Source organism: Euphorbia lathyris, chromosome 1 (assembly GCF_963576675.1).
Source record: "Euphorbia lathyris chromosome 1, ddEupLath1.1, whole genome shotgun sequence".
NCBI classification, from domain to species: domain Eukaryota; kingdom Viridiplantae; phylum Streptophyta; class Magnoliopsida; order Malpighiales; family Euphorbiaceae; genus Euphorbia; species Euphorbia lathyris.
In genome coordinates this window covers 47,934,440-47,962,400 of record NC_088910.1, presented here as the reverse complement: position 1 = coordinate 47,962,400, position 27,961 = coordinate 47,934,440, and the positions used below count along the sequence as shown (strand labels likewise).

General features: G+C 37.2%; 1 protein-coding gene, 2 long non-coding RNA genes and 1 pseudogene across 3 annotated transcripts; 3 read left to right on the top strand and 1 right to left on the bottom strand.

The window, feature by feature from the left end:
• The first annotated feature begins 6,127 nt into the window (after positions 1–6,127).
• On the top strand, positions 6,128–10,017 carry LOC136200552 (uncharacterized). Its single transcript, XR_010673394.1, has 3 exons — positions 6,128–6,256; positions 6,739–6,807; positions 9,077–10,017. It is a non-coding gene; the product is annotated as an uncharacterized lncRNA (long non-coding RNA).
• A 6,431-nt stretch (positions 10,018–16,448) lies between these two features.
• LOC136231522 (protein NUCLEAR FUSION DEFECTIVE 4-like) lies at positions 16,449–19,454 on the top strand. Its single transcript, XM_066020760.1, has 2 exons — positions 16,449–16,922; positions 18,147–19,454. Exons 1-2 carry the CDS (start codon positions 16,449–16,451, stop codon positions 19,317–19,319), a joined length of 1,647 nt encoding a protein of 548 aa, XP_065876832.1. The 3' UTR covers positions 19,320–19,454.
• On the bottom strand, positions 16,878–25,514 carry LOC136231554 (uncharacterized). Its single transcript, XR_010689931.1, has 3 exons — positions 25,070–25,514; positions 24,904–24,965; positions 16,878–17,009 (listed from the first exon to the last, which is right to left on the bottom strand). It is a non-coding gene; the product is annotated as an uncharacterized lncRNA (long non-coding RNA).
• LOC136231538 (protein NUCLEAR FUSION DEFECTIVE 4-like) lies at positions 19,607–22,292 on the top strand (annotated as a pseudogene).
• Positions 25,515–27,961: the final 2,447 nt, after the last annotated feature.

The following is a 27,961-nucleotide window of genomic DNA, read 5'->3' as shown; positions in this document are numbered from 1 at the left end:
TTAAAGGTATTCAAATGCTTTCAAAGTGTAAATAAAACGTTTCGGTTTCGTTTTCTACTTCAAATGGTTTCTAAAATCCCACGTTTTAAAACCTTGATCCGTTCCAACGACGGATTTGAGCGAACATGTAAATTAAAAGCGTTTGGTGAATAAAGCTTTTTGAATATTTATCAAGTGTAAATAAAAGAGTTTTAAGTTGATCTTCTTTCAAAAAAAAGATTTTGTATAAAAAATAAAGGGACTTGTATGATTAATCGCGTTTTTGGTGCAAAGCTTCTTACTTCACGTTTTCAAACGCTCGAACCGTTCCAACGACGATTCGAGTGGACGCCATGTAAAGTCACGGGGTTTTAAAACGTGCCTAAATCGTTCCAACGGCGATTAAGGTACGAACCGTGTAAATAAACTCGTTTTTTGGGAGTGAGATTAGCGTAGATGTAATATACGACATAAAGCCTAAATCACACTGCGAATAAATCAATTCTTCCTTCTCCCCCTCTCTCTCCTATGTATTTTAAATTTATGCAAAATAGGTGATTCTTTACTAAAGTGGCTTTTAGTGACATGCTCAAAACGGTTTTCAAAGCGAGAAAGAAAAGGTTTCAAATAAATTTTAAACTTAAAGAAATATGCGATTAGTCCGTTATCGCCTAACACGCTGAGTAGGAGGCCGGTGGTTCATAACCGGGCGATGTCGGGGTGCCTAGTAGCCTTTCTCCGGAAAGGAGCTAGCCTTCTCGGCTCGTACCTAACTTTCCCGAACCCTCACCGGTCTCCCGCAAGGGATCGGTGTTCATTTTCCCATTCGTGGGTGGCGACTCTTCCATACTCCGAGCTCCGGTCCTACCGAGCAGCTTGATTCCACGATTGGTTGCTTTCGGCGCCAATCACCGCTTACGTCGCCATGAGGTGTCCACCCCCCGGTCCGCCCGGGCGAGGCCGTTCGGCACCTTGTCTAACAGCAGGTAAACCCCAATGTTCAAACCAGTGCTCAGCAGAAGCATCCTTTAAAGGCAGACGCCAGCGTCTGCCTGCAGCCATGAAAATTCTCAGTTGGAACTGCTAGGGCCTAGACAACGCCAAGGTAGTTCCTATTCTGGCTGAGCTGATCAGAGCTCAGCAGCCCGATGTAGTGTTCCTGTTTGAGACTCTTGTGTGTCAGTCTCGTATTGAATTTATTCGGAATAAAATTAGCTTTGAAGGTTGTTTTGCAGTGGATTGTATTGGTCGGAGTGGAGGGATTTGTGCCTTTTGGAAGAAGGATAGTGACTGCCCCTTACTCTCCTACTCTATTAACCACATTGATCTTCAGATTCACGATGCTCAGAAAGGAGAGTGGCGTCTGACTGGGTTTTACGGGTGTCCGGAGAGAGCTAGACGAAAGGTTTCTTGGAATATTTTAAGGAACCTTGCTGCCGCCTCTCCACTCCCTTGGGCCATTTTGGGAGACTTCAATGACCTGCTTTACCTCAGTGATAAAAAAAGGCGGACTGCCACCCCGATTGGTGTTTTAGAGGCTTCAGAGAGGCTCTCAATGTTTGTGGTCTTCAGGACATCCCACTAGCGGGGTACCCGTTCACATGGATCCGTCATAGGGGAAAAATCAATGAAGTTCAAGAAAAACTAGACCGGTGTCTTTGTACAGACTCTTGGGCAGTGTTGTTTCCCAACTTTAGTAGTTTTAATACCATTGCTCCCTCTTCTGATGACTCACCAATCTGTCTGCGCATAGACCATATCAGTTCCACAAGGTCAGATCAGTTCCGGTTCGAACAGAAGTGGTTCAGAGAGGCAGATTTACGGGATGTAGTGGGTTCTGCTTGGGCGGCTACTGGGACTGCCACAGTAGTATCTAAACTTCAGTCTTTAGCATCCGAACTTGGACAGTGGGGCAGGCTTAAGCGAATTGGTGAGAAAAGGAGCATTCATGTTCTTCAGACCCGCCTAGAGAGGCTGCGAGAGAGGGGAAGTCCATCAGAGGCAGAATTATACGAAGCAACGAGATCTGAACTGGTTCGTACCCTTTTAAATGAGGAGGATCACTAGAGACAACGCTCGAAAGTGCTCTGGCTTCAAGAAGGAGATAGCAACACCCGTTTTTATCATTCTTTTGCAAACGGGAGACGGAAACTGAACCATATAAAGAGACTTCGTAATTCGGAGGGGAATTGGGTCTATGAAGCTACTGAGTTAGGTGAAGTAGCCATGACATACTTTAGTCACCTTTTTTCAGCCAGTAGTAGTGAATGGGAGGGGGTGGTTAGTTGTGTCAGGAGCCGAGTGACGGAGGAGAATAACTGACGGTTACTTAGGCCCTTTACCAAGGATGAGCTCAGGATAGCGTTGTTTGAGATGCATCCAGAGAAGGCGCCAGGGACCGATGGCTTTAACCCAGGATTCTACCAAAAATTCTGGGATCTGATCAGTGAGGATATCTTCAGGGCTGGGACCTCATGGCTCGAACAAGGTATGTTTCTGCCTGGTCTTAATAATACCACGATTACCTTAATTCCTAAATGTGAAAACCCCTCTGATATGACCGAATTAAGACCTATTGCCCTGTGCAATGTACTCTATAAAATTATCTCAAAAGCCTTAGCCAACAGATTAAAACCAATCCTCTCATCTTTAATATTTGATGCCCAATCTGCTTTTGTGAAAGGCCGGTCTATCCATGATAGTGTGTTGATTGCCTTTGAATTGATTCATAGTATCAATGGGAACTGTAATAAGAAAATGGGTAATGTGGCGTTGAAGGTGGATATGAGTAAAGCCTATGACAGGGTTGACTGGAATTATTTGCAGGCTATGATGTTGAAGTTGGGATTTGACTCTAAATGGGTCAATTTGATTATGATGTGTGTGTCGTCTGTGGAATATATGGTTAAAGTTAATGACAGGTTGATAAGCCCGATTATACCCAAACGGGGGTTGAGACAAGGGGACCCTCTTTCTCCTTACATCTTCCTCATTTGTGTTGAGGGTCTCACTGCATTACTTAACAAAGCTGAAAACAAGGGTAATATTCATAGTTGTAGGGTTACTAGAGGGGTTCCCTCTGTCTCTCATTTACTTTTTACGGACGATGCTCTTCTATTCTGTCGTGCATCTATTGCTGAGGCGTGGGCCCTAAAAGACTTACTATGTGTTTATAAAAAGGCGTATGGTCAAGCAATTAATTTTGATAAGTCCGAGATCATGTTTAGCCGTAATGTTGCCCAGGATCTTGCTACAGGGATCTCTGCAGTGATTGGTGTTGATAAAGCCATAAATACCGGGAAGTATCTGGGATTGCCCTCGTTGATAGGGAGATCCAAAAAGGCCATATTCTCTCACTTTAGAGACAGACTATGGCGACGCCTGCAGCGCTGGCGGGGGAAGGGGATATCTAAGGCTGGGAAAGCTACTCTGATTCAAGCGGCGGGTCAAGCTATCCCAATGTATTTTATGAGTGTGTTCCTGCTTCCTGTCTCTACTGCTAATGAGCTGCAGAAGATGTTAAACTCTTTCTGGTGGGGAAATAAGAAGTCCGGTGAACGTGGTCTGAATTGGATGGCTTGGAAAAAATTGTGTGCACCGAAGCTATTTGGGGGGCTTGCACCGCCTTTAATCTTGCAATGTTGGGGAAGCAGGGGTGGCGCATGTTCTCTAATCCATCTTCGCTAGTCAGTCAAATATACAAAGCTAAATACTATCCGAGAGGGGATTTCCTGGGAGCCTCGTTGGGGCATTCACCCAGTTTTATATGGAGAAGCTTATGGAGCTCACAATTTGTAGTTAAAGAGGGAACTGATATCAGTGTTTGGAGTGATAAATGGCTCAGGGATGGTTCGAATGGATTTATTCAAACACCGAGGATTGAGGGGTTGGAGAACTTGAAAGTTTGTGACTTGTTCATTCCTAATTCGTGGGATTGGGACTTCGAGCTTTTGGAGGAATTATTTGTAAATGAGGATATTGTGGCTATGAACAGGTTGCCCCCAAGGTCCTTTGGCTCCAAGGACTGCGTTATTTGGCAGGCTCATACCTCGGGAATATACACAGTCAAATCCGCTTATTGCTTGGCGGTAAATATGGAAGGAGGGGAGCGGCTTCATGTTGAGGGTGTGTGGAATTTATTGTGGAATGCGGATGTGCCTTTTAAAGTTCGTTTCTTTGCTTGGCAATTCGCTAGAGGGTGCCTCCCTACCCGTGTGAACTTGCAAAAACGCGGTATTCAGCTCTCGACGGATTGTGTGGTCTGTAATGGCCAGTGGGAAGACGACTGGCACCTGTTCTTGGAATACAAGGAGGCGAGGAAGGTGTGGCGGTTGGCGGGCTGGTCATCTTTAGTATTGGAGATGGCGGAAGTTTCCTCCATTGACGACTTCCTAGTTCGCCTATGGAGCCTGTGGCGTGGTAGGAATGCTAAACTTTGGGAGCAGAAATTATATACAACTGAACAAATGTCAGCAAGTGCTGTAAATTGCCTCAAGGATTGGAAACAGGCGCAGCGGCTTCGTAATGGCCCCGGAACTTCAGCAGCACTGCCTCGGGCCTGCACTCAATGGCACAAACCGGCGGTAGGCAAGCTATCCTGCTGTACCGATGCTGCGATCTTTGAAGATGTTGGGAAGGCGGGATTGGGAGCTGTTGTAAGGGATCCTAGCGGGCTGTTCCTCTATGGCAGAACTGATAATTTAAACTGCCTTCCTGCTGTTCGTGAGTGTGAAGCGGCTGCAGTTTTGAAAGCGTTGCAGTGGCTCGTGGGGTTGAACATCAGAGACATTACGTTCGAGTCGGACGCGAAACAGGTGGTTGATGCTATCAATTCCAACGCGCTGGACGACTCTGAGTTTGGTGATCTGATTACACAATGTCGGGATATTCTTCGGTTAAATGACTCTTACTCAGTCAAGTGGATACGGAGGCAAGGTAACGGGTTGGCTCATGCGTTTGCAGGATCATCTCGTTTCATCACTTGCCCCACATTCTTTTATTCGTTACCGAGTTTCGTTTCTTATGATTTGTTGAACTATTGCCGTACGACGGCTCATTGATTTATTCATTCATTATTCGTTCCAAAAAAAAAAAAAAAAGAGAATACAAAAACATTTAGACCTTTTATCTTCCTAATAAATACAAAAATCTTTCTATATTTAGTTTTTTTATTTTCCTAATAAATACAAAAGCCTTCCTTTTTTTTTACAACACAAAAGCCTTCCTATATTTATTCATTTTATCTTCCTAATTTTTTTTATGTTTTAAATTTAATGGATAAAGTTGATTAAATATCCAAGTATTCGATGTCTCCATAATGTTTTATGGAGATGTCTAATGTACAGGTCTAATATACATATAGGTTTTAGTTTTTATAGGTTATTAAATCAAGTATATATATTTTATAAAAATAATATTACTTAACATCAATATATATATTAATATATTATAAATTATCATTAATACATATGGTTTCCTTAATACTTTATTTTTGTTGATTCAATTATCATTAATATTGATTTCTTATTCTAATATCAATCAAATATTAATAATGATTAATTGTTTTCTTATGAAATATAAATTGTAAATTATACATATAGGAAAAAGAGGAAGTTGATCAATAAAAAAATAACTGAATATAAATTTCATTAACCAAAATCAAATTGAACTAGGAGTTAGTTAAACCCTATATATAGTTAGGTATTACTACTGCTCGGCCATCAACAAGTAATTATAGAGGAACGGAAAAATCAAGTTGAAATCCAAAGTCAGGAACAGTATGATATGCAATCAACTCATGACTACCATGTATCCTCAATGTATTTCGGGAGTATTCAACAATATGATCAAGTGCAAATTACCTCGTTCTTAACTCGAGATAATTCATTCTTCTCTCCGTAGAATTGGAATCCTCAAAATCATCAAACTCAAACTTTCAATGGAAAACAAAAAGAACGACTATAGTGACCTGACCTATATATATATATATATATATATATATATTATTTCCCTTAATTAAAGTATTTACCTTATAGTAATTTTTGGTTAAAAAAAATACTGCATTGAAAAAAAAAAGTTACTATTTAAATACACTATTTTCTTTCATTTAAAAGTTTAGTTTGTTAGAAATCAGGGATCACTAACTCACAAAAAAAACCCTACCTACCATTATTTGCTTTCAAAGAAACTGTTGGCGGCCGCTTTTCTCTAAAACTTTCATCTGTGGCTTTGATGGATTGATTTGAGTATTTTTGTGAAGGATTATTCAATTATACAAGTAAGTCTTTCTCTATTGAGGTTTTTTTCCGGAAAATTTAGAGGAATACTTTATTCTTTAGGAATCTTGAACTTTATCTATATTATATTAGAGGAATACTTTGTACTGATTATAGTTTCAATAGTTAAAGATTTCATTCTCTTCATCTTTAATTTTGTACTCTTTCCTCATCTATATGATATATTAATTATGAATTTTCTTTTCTTTTTAAACTTTTGTAAATTTTCATATACTTAAACATTCAGTTATTCGAAAGTTAATTGCTCTGTTTTGTTAATTTATCTATTTAAAATGTCTACAGTATATCAATTTTGCATAATCTATAATTGTGTTCCAGAAAGGTTATTTAAATTCTTAATTTTTTCTCTTCCTATATATATATATATATTCAATCACTTTTTCCCTAAAATGTTAATTGTCCTCATTAGTTTAGATATGATTGAGATTAGCTTGCTCATTCTCCATTGTTATTGAACTAATAGAAAATTCTGATATTCTTCCTGTCGATTGAGAGACGAGTTGTCGGGATTTGACATCGGTTTAAGTTCCAGGTGAGTGGTAATATTATAGTACATGAATCTATTGATTTGAAATACCAGACTGAAAAACTATTTATCGAAAATTGACATTTGATTGTATATTTTCTTTCATAAAAGCGTATATATTTTTTGAACCTTAGGTTTACTAAATATCCTTAGTATTAGAGCGTATATCATGGGAACATGCCTTTATAGTTTTTTTTTTTTGAAACGAACATGCCTTTATAGTTGATTTGTTTTATTATCAGTTTCAAAGAAGTTATTAAAAATTGATTTGATATAATCTGTACTTTTTGATACGCGATTCATCGCAGTTATTACTTTTATTTTAGAAATATGATAATTTGTTCAATCAGTTATGATTTTCTGATTTATATAGGTATACTATATGTTTTCAAACTGGTACAAGTGCTTAGTATATCTGTATCTGTTATCTGGCCTCTCACCGATCTTCATAACATTAGGACTTTGCATTTGTCTTCGAGTCATGATGCCAGTTGTCAGTTTTGTCGTTAGTTGTATCAACCTTAGAATCATGCATAAGATCAGTGAAGACAATTATCTGTTATCTGTATCTGTTATTAGTAGCGCGCTTACCATTTATATGGTCCTAGTAGTGTGCAGTATCACCACTCTGTTACACTGTACCATGTGTTTTAAAGCTTTTGCCTTGTTTTCTGATTATTCTAATATTTGAAATATTTTGAAAAGCTTCACTATTATGTTTGACAATTGATTACTAGTATTTGAATTGATCATCTTATATTGACCCTTTAGTTTAACTGATTTTGAAAGGGTAAATTTCATCAACTTTTATCCTATTTCATAGTTTGATGTATAACCTTCATTTTGTCACACTAAAATGTACGACCTTATGGGTGACCTCCCACTATGATGTATAACAGGTAAAAATGACCGGTCAACGCTTATTCAATGCACCACCTCAGCAGTTTTCAATCCACTCATTAATAAATATGGACCCACCACATGTGCATTTACTAAAATACCCTTGATAGGTTTTGTTCCTAAATAAAAAACTATACTCTCTCTCCTTTATTTATTTTCTGTAAATACCTTCTCTCTCCTCTCACTCTCACTCTCGCTCCTCTCTCCCCCTCTCTAACTAGTCTCGTATCTTCAGCTCGAGTCAGACAAATATCGTGACTCAGTAATCGGCATCCTTCCATTTGCCGCCCGTAGCCATATCTCTAACGCCACCACCTGCGCTTCTATTTCGAATCTTTGCTCGATGCCTCCAATTGGACAAGAGAGAGACATTTTGGATTCCGTTTTCAGTTTTTATTTGATTGGATACAACAAGTGTTAGATTCAGATCAACTGTTGTTCTTTCTCATATCTAAATATCATCTCCTTCTCCGCAACAGCATCTACGATCTCATCATCCTTATCTCCTATTTGATTTTCGCTTATTTCACTGGATTTTATTAACTGATTTGATTCCTAACTATTTTTTTTGGGGGGGGGGGGGGTTCTTGTTATGGAAATTGCTGAATAAGTCGTGGTTGGTTTTCATTACAACAAAAAGTTTTTCTAGGATAATTTGAGCCTTCTTTCCTCTAGAAAGTGATTTTAGTTGTTAAAAATCCATTGGTGAGTAAGGGTAACAGCTATTGCATAGTTCTAGGTTAATTAAAAAGCTTAACTAGATTTTAATTTTATTCCTAGGAATCAAAATTGATTGAACTAGATTAGAATATTGATTGAACTAAATTGATTTTGATTTCGTTTTAGCTAATGAATATCAGGAATTGGAGAGAAAGCTTACTGATAGCTTTTTAGATAGGTAGTGAGAGAGAGATGAGTTAGAGAGAGAAAGTCTTTACAGGAAATAATGGAATGAGAGGTTATATTTTTCTATTTTGGAAGGAAACTTATAAAGGGTATTTTAGTAAATGTATATATGGTGGGTCCATCTTTATTAATAAGGGGAGTGAAAACTAATGAGGTGGCACGTTGACCAAGCGTTGATCGGTCATTTTTACTTGTTGTACACCATAGTGGGAGGTCACCTATAAGGTCCTATATTTTAGTGTGACAAAATGAAGGTTGTACACCAAAGTGTGAAATGGGACAAAGGTTGTACATCATTGATGAAATTTACCCGATTTTGAAATACTATATTTTGAACTATAATGGTCATGATTTAAAAGTATCACCTGCTTGCCTGTTCCTTTTCTGTTGTGTGCTATAGCTACTGCTCATTGAGGTTTTCGCTCGTATAGACGAAAATCTCATACCACGTTGAATCTTTCTTTTTCAGATTAAGGTCTCTGTTCGTGAGGTAACCATTGGATTGATGTTGAAGGAGACTGCTTAATAATTTAGCTTTATATTATTTTTGGAGACTTTTGATTATTGAGATTTGACTTGAATAGTTAGGTTCCTTATAAAGAGGAGATTGATAAAGAGGAGAACCAATCCGAGAATGAGCTAGAGATAAATGAGGAACGTGATCATTATAAAGGCGAATTCGAGGATAAGGTTGAAGAGAGAGAGAGAGAGAGAGAGAGAGCGCTTCCGAAGATGAAATACGTGAGGATGGTGAATTTTATCATCATGGAAATGAGTTTGATCATGATGAAGATGGTAGAGTTTACCAGGGAGTGGTGAGGTTGACGACAATGGATGGAAATGAATTCTCAAAACCAACCAATCTCGACAGGCTCAAGAAATACTTCTCGTAAAGAAAAAAATAACAAAAAAGAGCATGATCGACTGAAAACCCGCAAAGGGCGGCCTATGTAACAAGAAAGGACATCCTAATAAGTGAAAATCCTACAAGGCTCTTATTTAAAAATTTCGGGATAAATGAAAGATAGAAAGAAAGTCAAGATTTGAAAACCTGAAAAAGCGAGTCTTGATAACAATAGTTATATTTTGAGCAATTCGAAAATCCATAAGGTATATTGGCCAAGTATTTCTATTTATTGTAACTAAATGGAGACATGAATATGTGAATGAAAATGATTGGAATTTTTTGGAATTGAGTGATGTGCATTCTTATACAATCATGAGTCTTATTTCCTTGCCAAAATACTTACATGAGTTTCATCTCTCAAAACATCTTAAAGTTTCATCACAACTCCCACAAAATCACTATTCAACTCCAGAATCCTAGCACCAACATTACCAGTGTTCTAAAAATCGGCCAAGGCGGCCGTCTAGGCGGTGATTTTTAGAACACCATCTCGATTTTCACTAAACGGGCGGTATAAATCGGTTGACCGATTTTTATTCTCCTAGGCGGGTATATGCGGCTCTCAAGCGGGTCCGAGATAGCTTTTTTGAAAAAAAAAAATTGGCTCTTAAATTTTATATCAATTTTTTAAATTTAAAAAAAATATATATTAAATAACAAAAAAACTAAAAAACACGTTAAACCATCAAATGTATTCTTAAGAATATTAATTTTATTTTATTTTGACACATTTTGTTATGAATGTTATTTTATTGATCTATTTGTTTTTTTAAGGACATTAATATAAATAATATTAAAACATGTATATTTTTCTGTCCTAAATATTTTATATTTTTATTTTTACATAGTATAATTCATATATTAATTATATTTATACAATACTTTATTTATTAAAAAATAAATAAATACAAAAATACAAATCTGATTAATCAATAAGGGCCAGATAGAGGGGGTCTGGGGATTAGACAAGCTAAAGATAATAATAAGGTTCTTTTGATGAAGCTTCTTTGGAGAATGTGGCAAAATCCTACGGCGCTATGGGTTCGCTTACTTTGTGGAAAATATAGAAAAGATAAGATTTTTGGAGGGCCCAAAGATAGAGTGGTTATTTCTTCCTTCCTCTGGAAAGGCCTAAGTTCTATTTTCTCAGAATTTTGTACTGGGATTGGTTGGGATGTGGGAAATGGAAAGACGATCAGCTTCTGGCATGATAAGTGGATTGGTGACAAACCTCTATTAGAGGTTTGTAGCTCTCGTCCGCCTGATAGTTTTTGCAACTGGAAGATTGCGGATGTGGTGGATTCTAAAGGTGATTGGATTTGGTCTAAATTTGAGGCTTTCTTTAGCTTGGAGACTCTCCTTAGAATTAGAGGAGTTAAAATTAGTAGCATGGAAGAGGATAAGGATAATTATTGTTGGGCTTCAACCAACAGTGGTGCTTATACTTGTAAGTCTGCCTTTGAAGCTTTTAGCAATAGTGATGAAGAGCCTCATTCTGCTATTTGGAAGTTGATTTGGTCATTAAAAGTTCCCTACAGAGTTAGAAGTTTCTTATGGCTTGGGATCAAGAACAGGCTGCTTACTAATTCAGATAGGAAAAGACGCCATTTGGTGGAGTCGGGAGATTGTAGCAGATGTAGATGGCATGAAGAAACCATTTGTCATGCTCTGAGGGACTGTGAGAAAAGTAAAGGTATTTGGAGGAAAATTCTCCCCAGTAATATGATTAATATGTTCTTCTCTTATTCTAATCTGGATTGGTTTGAGGATGGGGTCAGTGGGAAATTGCTTTCTAATTTAGACCATGGAGAAATCTTCTTTTCAATTGTCTGTCACCAAATCTGGGATTGGAGGAATAAGGAGATTTTTGAATCTGTTTCTATTAATATCCCTGACTTGGTGGTTTTTTTTGCTAAAAAGGTCTACTAGGTTATTAATAGTTTTTTGGAAGATTCTTTTGATCGTTATGTTCAAAGGAAGTCTATTCACTTTCTTTGCTGGAGAAGACCTCGAGAAGGGTTGATAAAGCTCAATACGGATGGCTCTTGTCTTGCTAATGGTAATATTGCTGCAGGTGGAGTCTTGAGAGATGATGGGGGTGCTTGGATTTCTGGGTTCTCGCATAATCTTGGCATAGGGTCTTCCTTCTTAGCTGAGTTGTGGGGTATTTATTCTGGTCTTGCACTGGCCAGCAGTATGGGGATTGTTAATCTTAGTGTTGAATCTGATAATCAGGAAGCTATCAGGTTAATTTCTAGCAATTTAGCTATTGGGATGAAAGGCAAGAATCTTATTAAAGGGATCAAGAGGCTCTGCCATTCCTTTGCTTCTATCACTTTCTGCCATATCTTTAGAGAGCAGAACAGGGTGGCGGATCATCTGGCGGCTGCAGGTCATGAAGGAAGTTGGGGAGTCACTAATTATCCTTCTCCTCCGGCCTTTCTCTCCTCGATCCTTCTGGAGGATGTGGTGGGGGTTAGCTTTCCAAGGCTAATCCCGGGTTAGGTTTTTGTTCTGTTTGCTTTTGTTTTCTTATTTCTACCAAAAAAAAAAAATAAGGGCCATGTCCATCCGACTAGCTCCTAGCGTCTTTTACAACATTGAGCACTACTGGAAAATGCATGATTGCTGACGAAATTTAATGTAATTCCATCAGTAAATTTTGATGTAATTCCGTCAAAATGTATTCCATCAATATTACTGACGGATTGTATGACGAAATTAATATTCCATTAGTATATTATGGCGGGAACATTCCGGCCAGTTCTCTAACATTTTATTTTGACGGAAATATATTCTGTCAAATCTATTGATGAAATTGTTGACGAAGTATATTCCGTCAACACTTTCTACCAGAGTTTAAGCAATAAAACTCTCAAAATCCCTCGAAATACTATCATATGATCAATAACCAGGCTAAAAAACCTACACCTAAAAAACCAAGAAATTTGGATCACTTCTGCATCACAAAATTCAATCTAGGCCTCCAAATGAAGCACTCCCTCCTAATAGAAGTCATCAGCAGCAGTCTCAGAAGTCAGTAACAATCATGGTTGCATCAGGCATCGAGAGTCACCTCGAGAATATAAAGCATGAAGATCATAGTACACAGCTGAGGTCTAAAAAAGGTAGATCGATACCTCTCTAGTCTCTCATCAATTCTGGGATGAATCTCCAACCCTGCTCTGTACTGGGAAATCTCTGCCCTCAGGCTCCAGCTAGTCACAAAAAGGCCCGCTGCTCACTCATTATGTAAGCTCAACCCAAGAGTTTTACACGGTCTAGCACCTCTATGCCAAAATCATGCCAAGCATGCGTGTGTTTGTTGCTCGCCTGCTTTGGCCTCCATGGCAATCCACATTGCCTAGACGCGTTCCGTAATGGCCAAAGTCATTTTGTACACTGAAATTCTGAAAACGCCATTGGGTGCATTTCTTACCCCATCAGAGCACATATAACGGACAGTCTCTCGACTGACTTTCTACGGAACGTGACAAAAAGTACCCTTATAAAAACTGGTTTCAGACCACCAGTGATACCCCACGCCCTTGCCTATGTCTTTAGGTTTAGGGATTTTTTTTATATTTTAGAGCATCTTTAGTGGTAGATAACAACTTTGGGATGCCACATACGATAAATAACAATTAAAGTTTAAAACCCATTAGAATCAATTGTTACGTTGTAATTTTGCAAGGGTAAAAATGATATTAATTAAAGTGGATTGAAAGAGCATTTCTGCACTATTAAAAAGAGCAGAAAACTCTGCATTCACAAGCGCCATATGCGCCAAGCCTAATGCGTGTGTTACACGATTGCTTCTGGCGCCTTTGTGATGTCCAAACTTTGCAATTTGTCTCCTAAAGTGTAATTGTGGTTGATAAATTGATTGTTATAAAAAAAGAGTAACAAATTAAATTCAGTAACATCTATTCTAGTGGTTGGTTGTTATCAATCTTAATTTAGTAACACCCAAATCACACCCATTAGTCCTGCTATTATAGATTTTGTTATTTCGACTTAAATTACTTACTTCTTTGATAACTCATTTAATAACTTAAATTAAAATATTAAGCACTTATTTAATTTAAGTATATTTTTTTTAATAAAAAAACAATGCATTAATGAGCCAGATCATGACAAATTTGTAACAATGAAACAGAAACAGAACTCGGTAATAAATTAAAAAAAGAAGGACAAGTGGATAAACGAGAAGACTGTGCTAACACATGTGCCATCCCATTCGCTTGCCGCCGTATCCATTTGACTGAGTAAGAGTCATTTGATGTTAGAATCAATTGTATTTGAATAATTCTATCCCCAAATTCAGAATCATCAACAAAAGTAGAGTTTATTGCATCAATCATTTGTTTAGCATCAAATTCGAAAACCACATTCCTTATTCCATTAGCTTGTAGCCATTGCATAGCTTGTAATAGAGCTTCGGCCTCACATTCTCGTGTTGTCGGACAACATAACAGACCAGCACATCTCCCAATTACAAACTGCCCATGTGCATGTCGTACTGCTGCTCCCATCCCTGCACGACCATCAGCGTTAAAACATGCAGCATCAACACAACACGAGAGAAATCCTTTCGATGGCGGGTGCCAAGCCGTGCAACCAGCAGATGAAATATTTCCTGCTACTATATTCCCGATCTGATGTACCAGTCCAATTTCTCAAGGCATTTGCTTCTGACTAATCATTAAGTACTATGGAAGCTTGAGCCACTATTTGATCTGTTGTACGAATCTCATACTGCCAAAGACGGGTAATTCTAGCCTGCCATAAACTCCAGAGGTGCATCAAAAATGTTTTCACAATTTGTTCCGGTGCTGCTCTAATCATATTATAAAACCATGCTGTCAAGTTCTCAGCCACCGGCGCCTCCGCATTAATTTGATCTAGAAGTCCCGCCTTCAGCCACACTCTTATTGCTCCTATACATTCAATAAAAAGATGCCATCCATCCTCCCAAGGTTCGTTACATATCACACAAGTACTACATACCTGTAACCCACGTATTTGGAGATTCACTCATGTTGGGAGACAATTGCGTGCTAGTTGCCAGCCAAAATGTCAGACCTTGTGTGGAATTTCAGCATACCACAATTTTTTCCAAGCTCCCTGAACATGAAAACTCTCTCATGCTTCCAGCGTTGTAGCCAGTCGGTAAGCACTTTTCACTGTGTAACGTCCTGAAGAATGGGATTTCCATATTAATCGATCCTCACTACTCAAAGTACCAACAGACAGTTTATGAATTTCTGTAATATCTCTATGCTCGAAAATTTCCTCCAACAGCTCTTCATCCCAATCCCTGGAATTATGGATAAACAAATCATTGACTTTCAAATACTCCAAACCTTCCACCATAGGGGTTCGTATATAGCCATCCTCCTCATCACGCAACCATCTCTCAGTCCATACATTTATTGATTGACCGTTTTCAATTTTCCATCTGATTCCTTCTTTAATGATTAGTTGGGAACTCCAGATACTTCGCCATATAAAGCTTGGTGAATGCCCAAATGAGGCCCCCATAAAATCCTCTCTTGGATAATATTTAGCTTTGAAAACTCTACTAACAAGCGAATATGGATTGGTAAATAACTGTCATCCCTGTTTTCCCAACATAGCAAGATTAAAGGCTGTGAAATTTCGGAAACTCAGTCCTCCCAACAATTTTGGAGCACATAATTTGTCTCATGCCATTCAATTCAGTCCTCTCTCACCTGACTTTTTATTACCCCACCAAAACGAATTCAGCATTCGCTGTAATTCCTCCGCCATCGATATAGGGAGCAGGAATACACTCATGAAATAGATTGGGATGGCTTGCCCTGCTGCTCGAATAAGTGTAGCCTTACCAGCTTTTGATATTCATTTTCCTCTCCAGTGTTGTAGCCGCTGCCATAACCTGTCTCTGAAGTGTGTAAAGATTGCTCGTTTCGTTCTACCCACCAACGATGGAAGACCCAGCTATCTTCCCGTATTCAACGGACTAGTAATACCCAAAATGCTAGAAATTCCCACAGCGAGGTCATTTGCCACATTTCTACTGAACATGATTCCAGATTTTTGAAAATTTATAGCTTGCCCCGAAGCTAATTCATATGATCTAAGTAATTTTTTTAAAACTCTACTTTCAGATATGGTAGTCTGACAAAATAAGAATGCATCATCTGCAAAGAGCAAATGTGAAATCGCAGGTGCCCCATATTCTCAGCTGCCTTCAATAATGACGTCATGCCCTTCAACACAAAGCAGAAATAAGTACGGTGATAGTGGATCACCTTGGCGGAGTCCTTTTTTTAGGCAAACAGGACCAACCAATTGATCATTTATTCTAACCATATATTGCACAAAAGATACACAATGCACTATCAAATTAACCCATTTATCTGCAAAACCCAACTTTAGCAATCCACTCTATCATATTTGATAACGGTTATTTCTCCACCACTTAAATTAATCTATTAAATTAAGAATCACTTATTTTAATAAATCAAAATATTGAACTTAACGTTTTAACTTAAACATTATCAACTAATATTTTTATGACCGTTAAATCATTTAATAATTTGATCACTTATAATATTCAACGCTTAAAATTCGATACTTATTTTATTTTATCAGCATTTAATTTCCAAACTTTTTTTAATAGTGAACCAATATTTTAATATTAAATTAGATAAATTTCTTTTACAATTTCGTAGAATATGAATATATATCCTTTCCAAAATATGGTTGTAGCAAATTTGAACTTTTATCCCAAAATATAAAGCTCAGTAATTACTCCAATCCAATATCAAGTACTTGTTTTCATCTTTAATTATGCATTATTGCTTAGCAAGAATGTCCCAAGACAAAAGGCACTAATCAAATAAGTAATTAATAGGAGTGCTTGAATCTCTGGCTGGGATACAGAGATATGGAGATGGAGATGTTCAATTCCAAATGGATCGCAACAGTTGCCAGCATATGGATCCAGTGCAGCTGCGGCGCATCCTACACTTTCGGCATATACTCCTCTATTCTCAAATCCACCCAGGACTACGACCAATCTACTCTCGACACGGTCTCCGTCTTCAAGGACATCGGAGCAAACGCCGGCGTCATTTCTGGATTGCTTTACTCCGCTGTTACCCTCAATCGAAATCGTCAAAGACTCGGAGTCTTCGGGGCGCCATGGGTGGTCCATGCGGCTGGGGCAATTCAATGTTTCTTTGGGTATTTCATGATGTGGGCTTCTGTGGTTGGATTAATTCCCCGGCCGCCGGTGCCGGTTATGTGTTTGTTTATGTGGATAGCGGCTCACGCCCAGACGTTCTTTAACACCTCAAATGTGGTTAGCGGTGTTCATAATTTTGGGGACTATGGTGGGACCATTGTTGGCATCATGAAGGTAAGATTTGAATTCTGTATTTCTTTTGTTCCTTTTCCTACTTTGTCCTTTTGCATGCTTGATTATCTATGCTGGCTATGGTTGTTTCTGGAACAGAGGAAAGAACGGTGATTTAGGAAATTAGAATTCTTTATTTCAAATAAGAGGATAAATACCAAAAACTAAATTTAAAATGCTGACAGTATTTGATGATGAGAAAATTTGGCTTTTTATTTAACCGCTTAGCAGACGAGGCTATTGAAAAATGCCACCAAATTTGATTCTATTTTTGGTGGGATGCGAAGCAAAAGATTGAATCTTTATACGAGTTCTATCTCTATTTATATCTAAAATGTTGCCTGAAAAGAACAAAGCTCCAGCTAATGTAGGAAAGAAGAGGCTATTTACGGAATCAATTTAGTTTGATTTTCTTTCTCAAAATTTGAAATACAAGGGTTATAGTCTATCCTTGAAGGATCATAAATGTCATCTGACAATTGACAAGCGGATAAGACTAGATATTGGGGTAGATCACACGATCACATATGTTTATGCAATGTTTCAATGGGATCACAAAAGTAATTTTGTCTCAATAAAACAACTTCTTTGTTATTACACTGATAAATTCTCACTGAAATTGCTGACATATCAATTCCATAAGTCCGACTATTAAATATATTCTGTTACGCCGTTTTATGTGAATTTACGTGACGCTTATGTGGAATGGATGACTTGAGTATGTGTCCATGACAGCAATCCCGATTATGGCCGGAAACGTTCAATGTGACTTTATCTGTAATGTTAAAGATGTGTAATTTTATTGAGATGAAATGAACTATTGTGACCTTATTAAAACATTGTCCAAGCATATATAATCGTGTGTGATTTACCTCTAGTTATTGCTTTGTTTCAATGTCAGATGATAGATAAAATAAGTTCAATTTACTTTACATTTCTGTCAAATCTTTTTAATTGAAAATAAACAACTTTCTTTTGAAACATAAGCTAACTTGAGTGTGAATTATGAATCTGTTTCAAGTCAATTCAATGTATCTCTTAAGACAATTGGTTTGGATTTAATTAGGTGAGATGAAAGAAGAAGGGGAAACACATATTTTGTTGAAAAAACTTTTCAGTTATTCCTTAAGAGATGATATAGTTTATTACAATTCCACATAATACTTTGTATGAGCTAATTGAGGCATTATTTTCTCAAACAATCAACATTTTATCTTGGTGTTCAAGGGCTTTCTTGGCTTGAGTGGAGCAATGCTAATCCAATTCTATGACACAGTATGCAAGGGAAATCCGAGCACTTTCATTCTAGTACTTGCAGTGACCCCAACCTTTGTGTCTCTATTGTTTATGACATTGGTAAGAAACTACGACACATACTCCAAGGATGACAAGAAGCACTTGAATTCTTTCTCTGCAATCGCTTTGCTCATTGCTGCTTATCTCACAATCAATATCATCGTGGAGAACATCTTTACTATGCCATTCTGGCTTCGCGTTCTTACATTTTCAGTCTTGATTCTTCTCGTTGTCTCACCTCTCGGGATTGCTCTCAAAGCTCAGAGGGAGAGCTCCGATAGCTATGCACAATCCTTGTTGGAAGAGAGAGGTTATAAATCGAACTTGGCGGTCTCTTCCAATTCTTCTACAACAGAGAATCCTACAGATTATCATCCACTACCAAGTGGTGAGGGTGGAGAAGCAAAGGCTGATCATGGAAGTTCATCATTTGAAGACATGAATCTCTTCCACGCCATGGCAACTGTAAATTTCTGGTTGTTGTTTATTGCTATGATATGTGGATTAGGATCTGGCCTTGCGACAATAAATAACATAAGTCAAGTAGGAGAGTCTCTTGGATACACAACAATAGAAAGAAATTCCTTGGTTGCACTTCTAAGCATTTGGAATTTTCTTGGCCGTTTCGGGGCTGGATTTGTGTCTGATATATTCCTGCACAGAAGAGGGTGGGCGAGGCCGTTGTTCATGGCTATAACACAGGCATTATTGGCAACTGGGCATATAGTTATCGCCTCAGGTTTTTCTAAAAACTTGTATCTGGGTTCAATCCTTATAGGCATTTCTTATGGTTCACAATGGTCACTGATGCCTACTATCACTTCTGAGATATTTGGGGTAGGGCACATGGGTACTATATTCAATACCATTGCTATAGCAAGTCCTCTTGGGTCATACATTTTCTCTGTAAGAGTAATAGGTTATATCTACGATAAGGCAGCCGCCGGTGAAGATAAGACGTGCGTCGGAAATCGATGCTTCATGTTATCCTTTCTAATCATGGCTGCTGTTGCTTTGTTTGGAGCTCTTGTTGCTCTTGTGATATTCTTTAGGACAAGGAGATTCTACCAGCAGATTGTTCTTAAAAGGTTACATCACTCATAGAAGCTGGAGCTTGTACAATTATTCTGTGTTTTGCTGTGTTGTGTTTCTTTGTTATTTGTTGTTGTAAATTGTAATCATATTTTTGAAAGGTGAGAAAGGTGTCAATGAAAATCTCTGCTCTGCGTTTTTATACAAGTGCAAGTCTATTTTACATATTTTCCTATTTCCCATTATATCTAAAATAATACTATCTGCTCAGCTAAAGAGACAAATGGTATTATTACGTATGTGGAATCACCGATTAATAGAAAAGCTGAAGACTTTGGCCACAGACAGGTTCTTCAGATATATGGTAAATGGAAACACTGAAGCTCAACCCGAAGTTGTTGTCTACGGTTGCCAGCATATGGATTCAGTGCACCAGTGGGTCACTCTACACCTTCTCTGTCTACTCCTCCACCTTCAAGTCTACTCTAGGTTATGATCAATCAACCCTTGATACGGTCTCTGTTTTTAAAGATATCGGTGCCAACTGTGGCATCCTCTCTGGAGTTCTCTATTCCAAAGCTGCTACCCACCACCACCACCACCAACCCACTTCTCCGGTCATTAGTGGGCCATGGGTGGTTCTTCTGGTCGGTGCTGTTCAGTGCTTTCTTGGGTATTTTCTAATTTGGGCTTCTGTTACTGGATTGATTCCTCCACCGCCGGTTGTAGCCATGTGTCTGTTCATGTTTGTGGCGGCGCATGCTCAGAGTTTCTTTAATACTGCTGATGTTGTCAGTTCCGTCAGAAATTTCCCCAGCTATAGTGGCACCGCTGTTGGCATCATGAAGGTAATTCAATTCCTTTTGTTTTTGGCAAAAAGCATTTGGAGGTCCTGATCATTATTTTGGTGGATTGAACCTTGATTTCATTTAACATATTAAATTTAGTCTTTTTTTTTTCTTACTACACTATAAACTTGGCCCAAAATTTTGATTTACTTTTTGAACTTATGAAGTGTTTTGTTACCTTTCTGAATTTAATTAAAGGATCATGCTTAACTCTTTAAGCTCACACGTGAAGGCAAGTGATGATTTGGACAAATTGAAATATATATCACCGTTAATAAGTTCATAGGGCTATAAAGCTTTTGATGTATTAAGCTTTTATCTTTAGTTGCATTAAACCTCTAATGATCATAAAAATCAGCTTTGAACATAAAATTCAGTTAGTAAAGCGTTATCATTTTATTTGCGTTCAAATTTTGTATTTTAAATTATTCTAAAACAACTTTATATATGTGTGATGTCTCTATAGAGAAACTGTTAAAACCCTATCCTTTGAACATAAAACTCGTTTAACAACGCGTTATTCAGTTTATCTTGCATTTTAAACTGTTTGAAAGCAGTTATTTTATAGGTGTTATGTGGCTATAGGGAAATGTGAAAACGTTATTTCAAAAAATGTATAATTTAGACCAATGAAATGAGCAACTCTCTTTTAACTGAATTATATGTTCACATCTAACTAATTTGGCAAAAAGGGGTTTAAAGTTAACCAAAACGAATGACCATTTGAAATAAAAGATCACAGGTTCAATTTACCAAAATCAGAAGGATTAGGAGGTCAAGATACTTTTTGCTTAATCAATAGCATGATTTAGTATGATGGATTGGTTCTTTTACTTTAATTGGTAGGGATTTCTTGGACTGAGTGGAGCAATATTAGTACAAGTCTATCAAACACTATTCAACAACAAACCCACTTCATATCTTCTTCTGTTGGCACTTCTACCCAGTATTAATCCAATTATACTGATGTGGCTTGTGAAAATTCATAACGTCAATGAAGAAGATGAAAAGAAATATCTTGATAGTTTCTCATTGATTGCATTGCTTCTGGCTGCATATCTTATGATCATCATAATTCTGGAGCATATTTTCAGCTTCCAATTTTCAGTTCGTATCGTCGCATTTGTCCTCCTCTTAGTGTTGCTTCCCCTCTTTTCGTTGCAATCAGAGCCAGAGCAAAAGACTCCGATATGCTCTCAGAGAGGAATGAATTAGCAGATGAATCTAACAAGTTTCTTCCCAGCCATGATCCTACCGGAAGCCAGACCGAAAGGAATTATTTGCATACGGTTGAGGACCTGAATCTGTTGCAAGCTGCTCAAACTGTAGATTTCTGGATTTTGTTTCTTGCTATGGCTTGTGGTATGGGATCAGGGCTTGCTACAGTGAATAACTTAAGCCAAGTTGGAGGTTCTCTTGGGTATGCAAGCTATGGGACTAATACTCTAGTTTCTCTATGGAGCATTTGGAATTTTCTCGGGCGTTTCGGATCCGGGTATGTATCTGATTACTTCCTGCATACAAGAGGATGGGCAAGACCATTGTTTATGGTGATCACACTTGCAGGCATGACCATTGGTCATGTTATGATTGCTTCTAGTTTTTATGGTTCGCTTTACGGTGGTTCGGTTTTGTTGGGTGTTTGTTACGGTTCGCAGTGGTCTCTGATGCCTACAATTGCTTCGGAGATATTTGGTGTGGTTCATATGGGTACTACCATTGCTGCTCCTGTTGGTTCATATGTATTTTCAGTGAGAGTGATTGGGTATTTGTATGATAAGGAAACATCAGGAGGAATGAACACATGTTCTGGAACTCATTGCTTCATGTTATCTTTACCCTGAACGACAAAACCCTTCTTCTTGAAGAGGAGAAAGGTGTTATATTTATTGTGAACAACAAAGAAGAATCACCAATTGGAAATGTTGTTTCCCCCTTCACACAAGGAAGGATACTTTTATGAAGTTACAGCAAAATCAGAGGGGAGCAATTTGAGATTTCAATCGTTTACGAAGATTATACGCAAGTTTGATAACAATGATATTCATCTAGAAGAATTCCTCATGGTTCCACGCAGTTTATTTGGTTCTTATGGACAAATCAGCTTGGTCCTTCCATATACATGATTATAGCATGCTGGGTGGATCCCTACAGCCTGCACACATTATACCACTGCAGTATCCGGAATACCAATATTATAAACCCCCCCCCCCCCCCCCCCCCCCTCCAAAAATCAGCATTGATGCGAATGCTTGACACTGATGTTAATGTTATTTTTGTTTATACTTTTGAACTTCTGATCTGTTGAAATTCTTGTACAGTAGTTGAACCTGGTAAGTGGTGATTTTTAACACCACTTTTACTAGTGATGCTTAAGTTATCTTATTATTTTTAGTTTATCCAAGTACATAATTTCATGTTGAGAACGCCAAGCCACAACTTATCAAGAATAAGAAGATATTTGAATGCTAGGCTATTTAGATGATTGTGGATGATTTACTTGACCATAATCTTTAATGATTAAATTGAAAAAAATACCAAATTACTCTCATAAGAGTGAATGTTGGATTATTTGAAATTTTCTTGGTCCAAGTTTTATCTTCTCATTTTAATAATTATTCATATAATTGTTGAATCAGTTAAATTATATTGTCAAAACAGGAAGTATAATGTTTGATTTCTTTTGGTATATTATGGTTGTTGACATAGTTGTTAGAATCGTACGAGTCGCGAGTCGATTCGTACCATTCGATTCGATTCATGAGGAATTCGAGACGTATCTATGGTATGACTAGGGAGCTTCATGAATCGGTCGAGTCACCATCGATTCGTTCCGATTCACCGAGTCGGTCAATTCAGGCCACCATTTAAAAAAAATTCAATTTTTAACAACTCAAAAACGTACAGCAGAAGAAGATGACTATTCATTTTACAAAAACAAAAAAAAAACGTATTATGATGCACAAATAGTTTCAATTATTATCTTCTTCTACTCTTAATTCTTTCTATTTTCTATTTCTGTCTCTACTTTCTTTTATAACTTGATATAATTTCTATTTTGATATTAAAATTCCATTTTTTGACTAATATTTAAAGTTAAATATGGTCAATATTTCAACTTTTTATATCATTTTGAATTTGATCCGAATCTTACGATTCGATTCACGAGTCCCGATTCGCAAAATAATATTTCGAGTCACGTGTCGAATCTCGATTTAACAACTATGGTTGTTGAATATTACTTTCGGAAAAAATTCTAAATCTAATTGATTTGACTCTAATATTAGTTTTGGTATACTTGAGGTTTGAGTAATATTCTTCTACAATTTCTGATAGTCAATTCTTCCATCAGTTCCAAGTTATGCTGGTTAAAATCTTACCAAGCATGTTAAACCCCTGTACCATTAGTTATTCTGTCAGTCGAGCGTTTCATATGATGGTCATATAAGCAAGCTCAACTTTAAAATCTGTCTACATATTGAAGATTACTGACAAACATTTGGTAGTTCATGTTAATATAAATCAGAATGCAACCATGTCATACATGAATTGCATGTTCCATCTCATTTTAAAATCTTGCATCTATTCATTGTTGAACTAATTGTGTTCTACTTCACTGGTTACTCTTGTTTTCTTAATTCTTTTTACAGCTTATCTGTCTTGTCTGAATTTTATTGCTTTGAGGGAATTTATGGATTAATTACTGTTAGGACAGGTGATTTGAATTGCAGCTGCCAAATTGTATATTATTTGAGGGTCAAAAAGTGAAACAAATCATGTGGGATCCTTCGTACTAGGATTTTCGACTACGAACTTACGAGCATCAAACCAGATGTTTCTAAGGAAGATGTTAAACTAGAAATAGGTTGCATATATAAAAACAATAATGTATATCTAATAGAAAAAACATAATGGAAGATCATATGTAAAAACAATATCTAATCGTTTCATCTCATTGTACAGCTCATGATTTGTAGTGGAGTGTATGTTTTCTACACAATAAGGTTTCTATTTTGATCAATTTCCTTTGAAGATATCACTGATATAAGAATGCAGTATAATCTTAAAGCATCTACAGTAAGCTTATTTACTAACTCGATTTTTTATGTGTTTTCTAGATGTTTATGATCGACTCGTTCAAAAGGGAAAGAAACCCGGATTCTTTCAATTGTTGGCTACTCAGACTACTAGTGTTGTTTGGCATGTAAGTGGAATTACTGGATTTGTGTTGGTCTATATTCACTCCGCTGTCTTTGGGCTAGTCTTTATCTTGTTATCTTTATGCAAGTTACTCATCTAAAGTGCATGTGCAAATGAGACAATGGGTCATTACTAAAGGGATACAAATTTATCCTGATAATTTTTTCACTAATATGCTTGAATTATCAGGATTCATATTCAAAATCCCAAATCCCTGTAAAACCATATCCCGCCTTTCCCCTCCTATCAACGTTTTCGATGATGTTGGATTTTGGGTAACTTTAAGCATTATATCTTGTGATTCTATCACTTATGTGACCGATGGTTGATACTTATGTAACTAAACACTTATGTGACCGATGCTAGATAAAAGCCACAAAAAAGAAGAAACCTAAATGCTTTCAAAGTCTATATTGTGAATATACTCATTTGCTATTTGCCAAATTCAGTTCTGAATCTTCAAACCAGCAAGTTATTAGAAATTTTCAAAAAAGCATAATATAAATTCTTAGCAATAGTAATATCCAGTGCTATAAGCAATTATTTGCATCTAACTCCCAATCAAGCTTCCTAAAAAACAAAAAATTAAGAGAAAGAGTCTAGCGTACCTGACCTTGGTAACTAGAAAGGAACCAGAACAGGAAGAAGAAAATGGAATACACTCTAAACCCTGGAATCAAACATGAGAAGAGAGATATGCTCATTAACGGCGAGCTCAAAAAAAATAACGTGATAAGACGCTCAAAACGAAAGAGAATAATAAGGCGAGCTTACTTGAAGAAGGTCGAACTTCAATACAATCTGGGGCAGACGAGCATAGGGTTGCAGACTGCAACACGATTGAATAAAGGGATTGTGAGAAATTGGCAAAATCAAATACGGGCACAACTGTTGTTGATGTATAGGGGAAGAAAAAGTTCCATCGTGCAACTCAATTTGATGAGCGTATTGGGAAAAAAATGGCTGCAACTCAATTTGATGAGGGGATTAGGAAGAAATCCCAAATTCAAAACTGAAAAAGGAAATAAGAAAGTAATGGTATGAGTATATTGTAATTGGGTTTTTTCTTCTTCCTTCAAACCTTCACAGTAACGTCCAGTGTAAGTCCAAGCACAGAAGAGAGATAATTCAAGAAAAACCAGAGCAGAGGAAAGTGATTGGAAAAATTGGTAGACAGAAGAGAGATAGAAGACCGGAAGAAGCGTGAAGAGAGTAGAAGACCGGAACAACCAATTAACCGGTAAAAGGAATTAATTATTAATTAATGTAATTAAATGGTAGATATTAATCAGGATATAATCAAGGGTGATGGAAGCAAAGTAAAAATTACTTTGTTTTCCAACGAAGTAACAGCAGCCTTCACCATGTATTATATATGAACGAGATGCATGTTCAAAAAATAAATGGGTAATTTCAATTTAATGACTAAATCTGTTAGAGTAATTTTAAAAAAATAAATGGATAATGTCAATTACATACCGCAGGTATTCTATGTATTACATACAAGAAAAAAATATAAAATGCATAACAGATACTTAAAAAAATTAATATAAGAATTTATATTTTTTACCTAACAAAAATAAATACAATACATAATACAAATCAATATTATCACAAATACAATATATTTAACAAAAATTAAAAATATCAACCACAATAAATATAAAAACTCTAATAAAATTAAAGTTCATAAATTTTTAATAAAATAGTATAAAAAAATCTTTTTTTTTGGAACAGAAGGAAGGGCCTAGGCCCCGGAAACAAACAAACCAAAAACTAATCTAGATTCCGAGCTCTCCTGAGGATGCCCGAACCAGAATTGTCTGAATCAATGATGTCCATTAAGCATGCAGGGGGATTCTCACACTCGTGATACCCTAAACACCTTTCGCCTGCGAAATTTGCCATAAAATCCGCTGCTCTATTCCCTTCACGAAAAAATCTAATAATTTTTTTTACAACGATTCATAAGAATTTATTAAAAAAAAACCAACTTTTTATTGAAAAAAAAAAAGAATTTTATTTTGAAGATTAAAAAAAACAATTTCTAATCTTCAAAATAAAATTCTAATGTATATTTATAATAAAAAATACATTTACATAAATATATTTAAATTTACTTTAATATATTTTCTTATAAAAAAAACTTATATCCCTACAAACGGGAGGAGAATTGACAGTGGCTTCACATGAAGTCGTTGCCATTCGTGCATGAATCTTTACAAAGAAGAATTCACCTTATTACGCCGCTTTAGACGCCGCAGTGAAGTAAAAAAAATCATTATGGTGTATAAAGCATTGTATTGAAACTACTTTTTTAACTAAGGCTTAAAAAAGGAAAATAATTTTTTTTAATCGACCTTATAGGAAAATAAACTCTGCCAGTGAGGGCCACTTGGTGGCCTTTACAGTCGGTCTCAAGCCGGACAAAGGAGGAGGGTTGCGGTAGGTTTGTGACGGCCAGTATAAAACTTAGCCACATCTTATGACATGAACCACAATATAAATATTGTGGGGGCGTTCCCTACTCAGCGACGTGCTGCACTTCCTAGACCTGGGTGTAGTGATAAATGTGCAAGGGTTGCTAGGTCGTCGCCCCGAAGCGGCGCGCCACCCCTGGATCCGGGGGTGGTGTCAAATATGCAAGGGTTGCAGGTAAATAAGCTAGTCCATGGTAATGGTAGGGGTAGGGGTAGTAGGTTACGCTTTGGGACATAGAACATAGGTTCTTTGACAGGAAGATCAGTTGAAATTGTAGATACTATGAAGAGGAGGAGAATAAATATAATGTGCCTACAAGAAACCAAGTGGGTTGGAGTCAAGGCTAGAGAGATAGCTCATTGGGGTTATAAGCTTTGGTACTCAGGAATGGATAAGGGTAGAAATGGAGTAGGTATTCTTATTGATTGGGAGTATATTGATGATGTAGTAGTGGTGTCTAGGAAGAACGATAGAATTATGAGTGTTAAGCTAGTGATAGGGGATGCGGTTGTGAATGTCATCAGTGCATATGCGCCACAAATAGGATTAGATGTCTCTATAAGACAAGATTTTTGGGAGGACTTAGAGGAAGTGGTGCAACAGGTTCCTATGGATGAAAAGATGGTACTAGGGGGTGATCTCAATGGACACGTGGGTTCTAGGTGAGATGGGTTTGAGAGTGTTCATGGAGGGTATGGTTTTGGAGATAAGAATGAAGCAGGAAATGATATTTTGGAATTCGCATCAGCATATGACTTGAGTATCATGAACACATGGTTTATGAAGAGAACATCCCACTTAGTGACTTATCGGAGTGGCGGTAATGCGAGCCAAATTGACTTCTTCTTAGTAAGGAGTGCTTGGAGAAAGAGTTATATTGACTGTAAGGTGATTCCTGGTGAGAGTACGAAAACCCAACATAGAATAGTGGTGCTTGATTTTCGAAGTAGAAAATGTATAAGAAAACGAACACCACAAGTGGAGACTAAGATTAAGTGGTGGAAATTGCAAGGGGAGAATCAACAAAAATTTGTGGATGAGATGACAAAAAAAGATATTTGGACTTGTAATATGGATTTAGATATAGATTCGATATGGCCTAAGATGGAGCATAGTATAAGGGAAATAGCGAAGGAAGTTCTAGGGGAATCTAAAGGTAGCATGCCACCGGGTAAGGACACATCT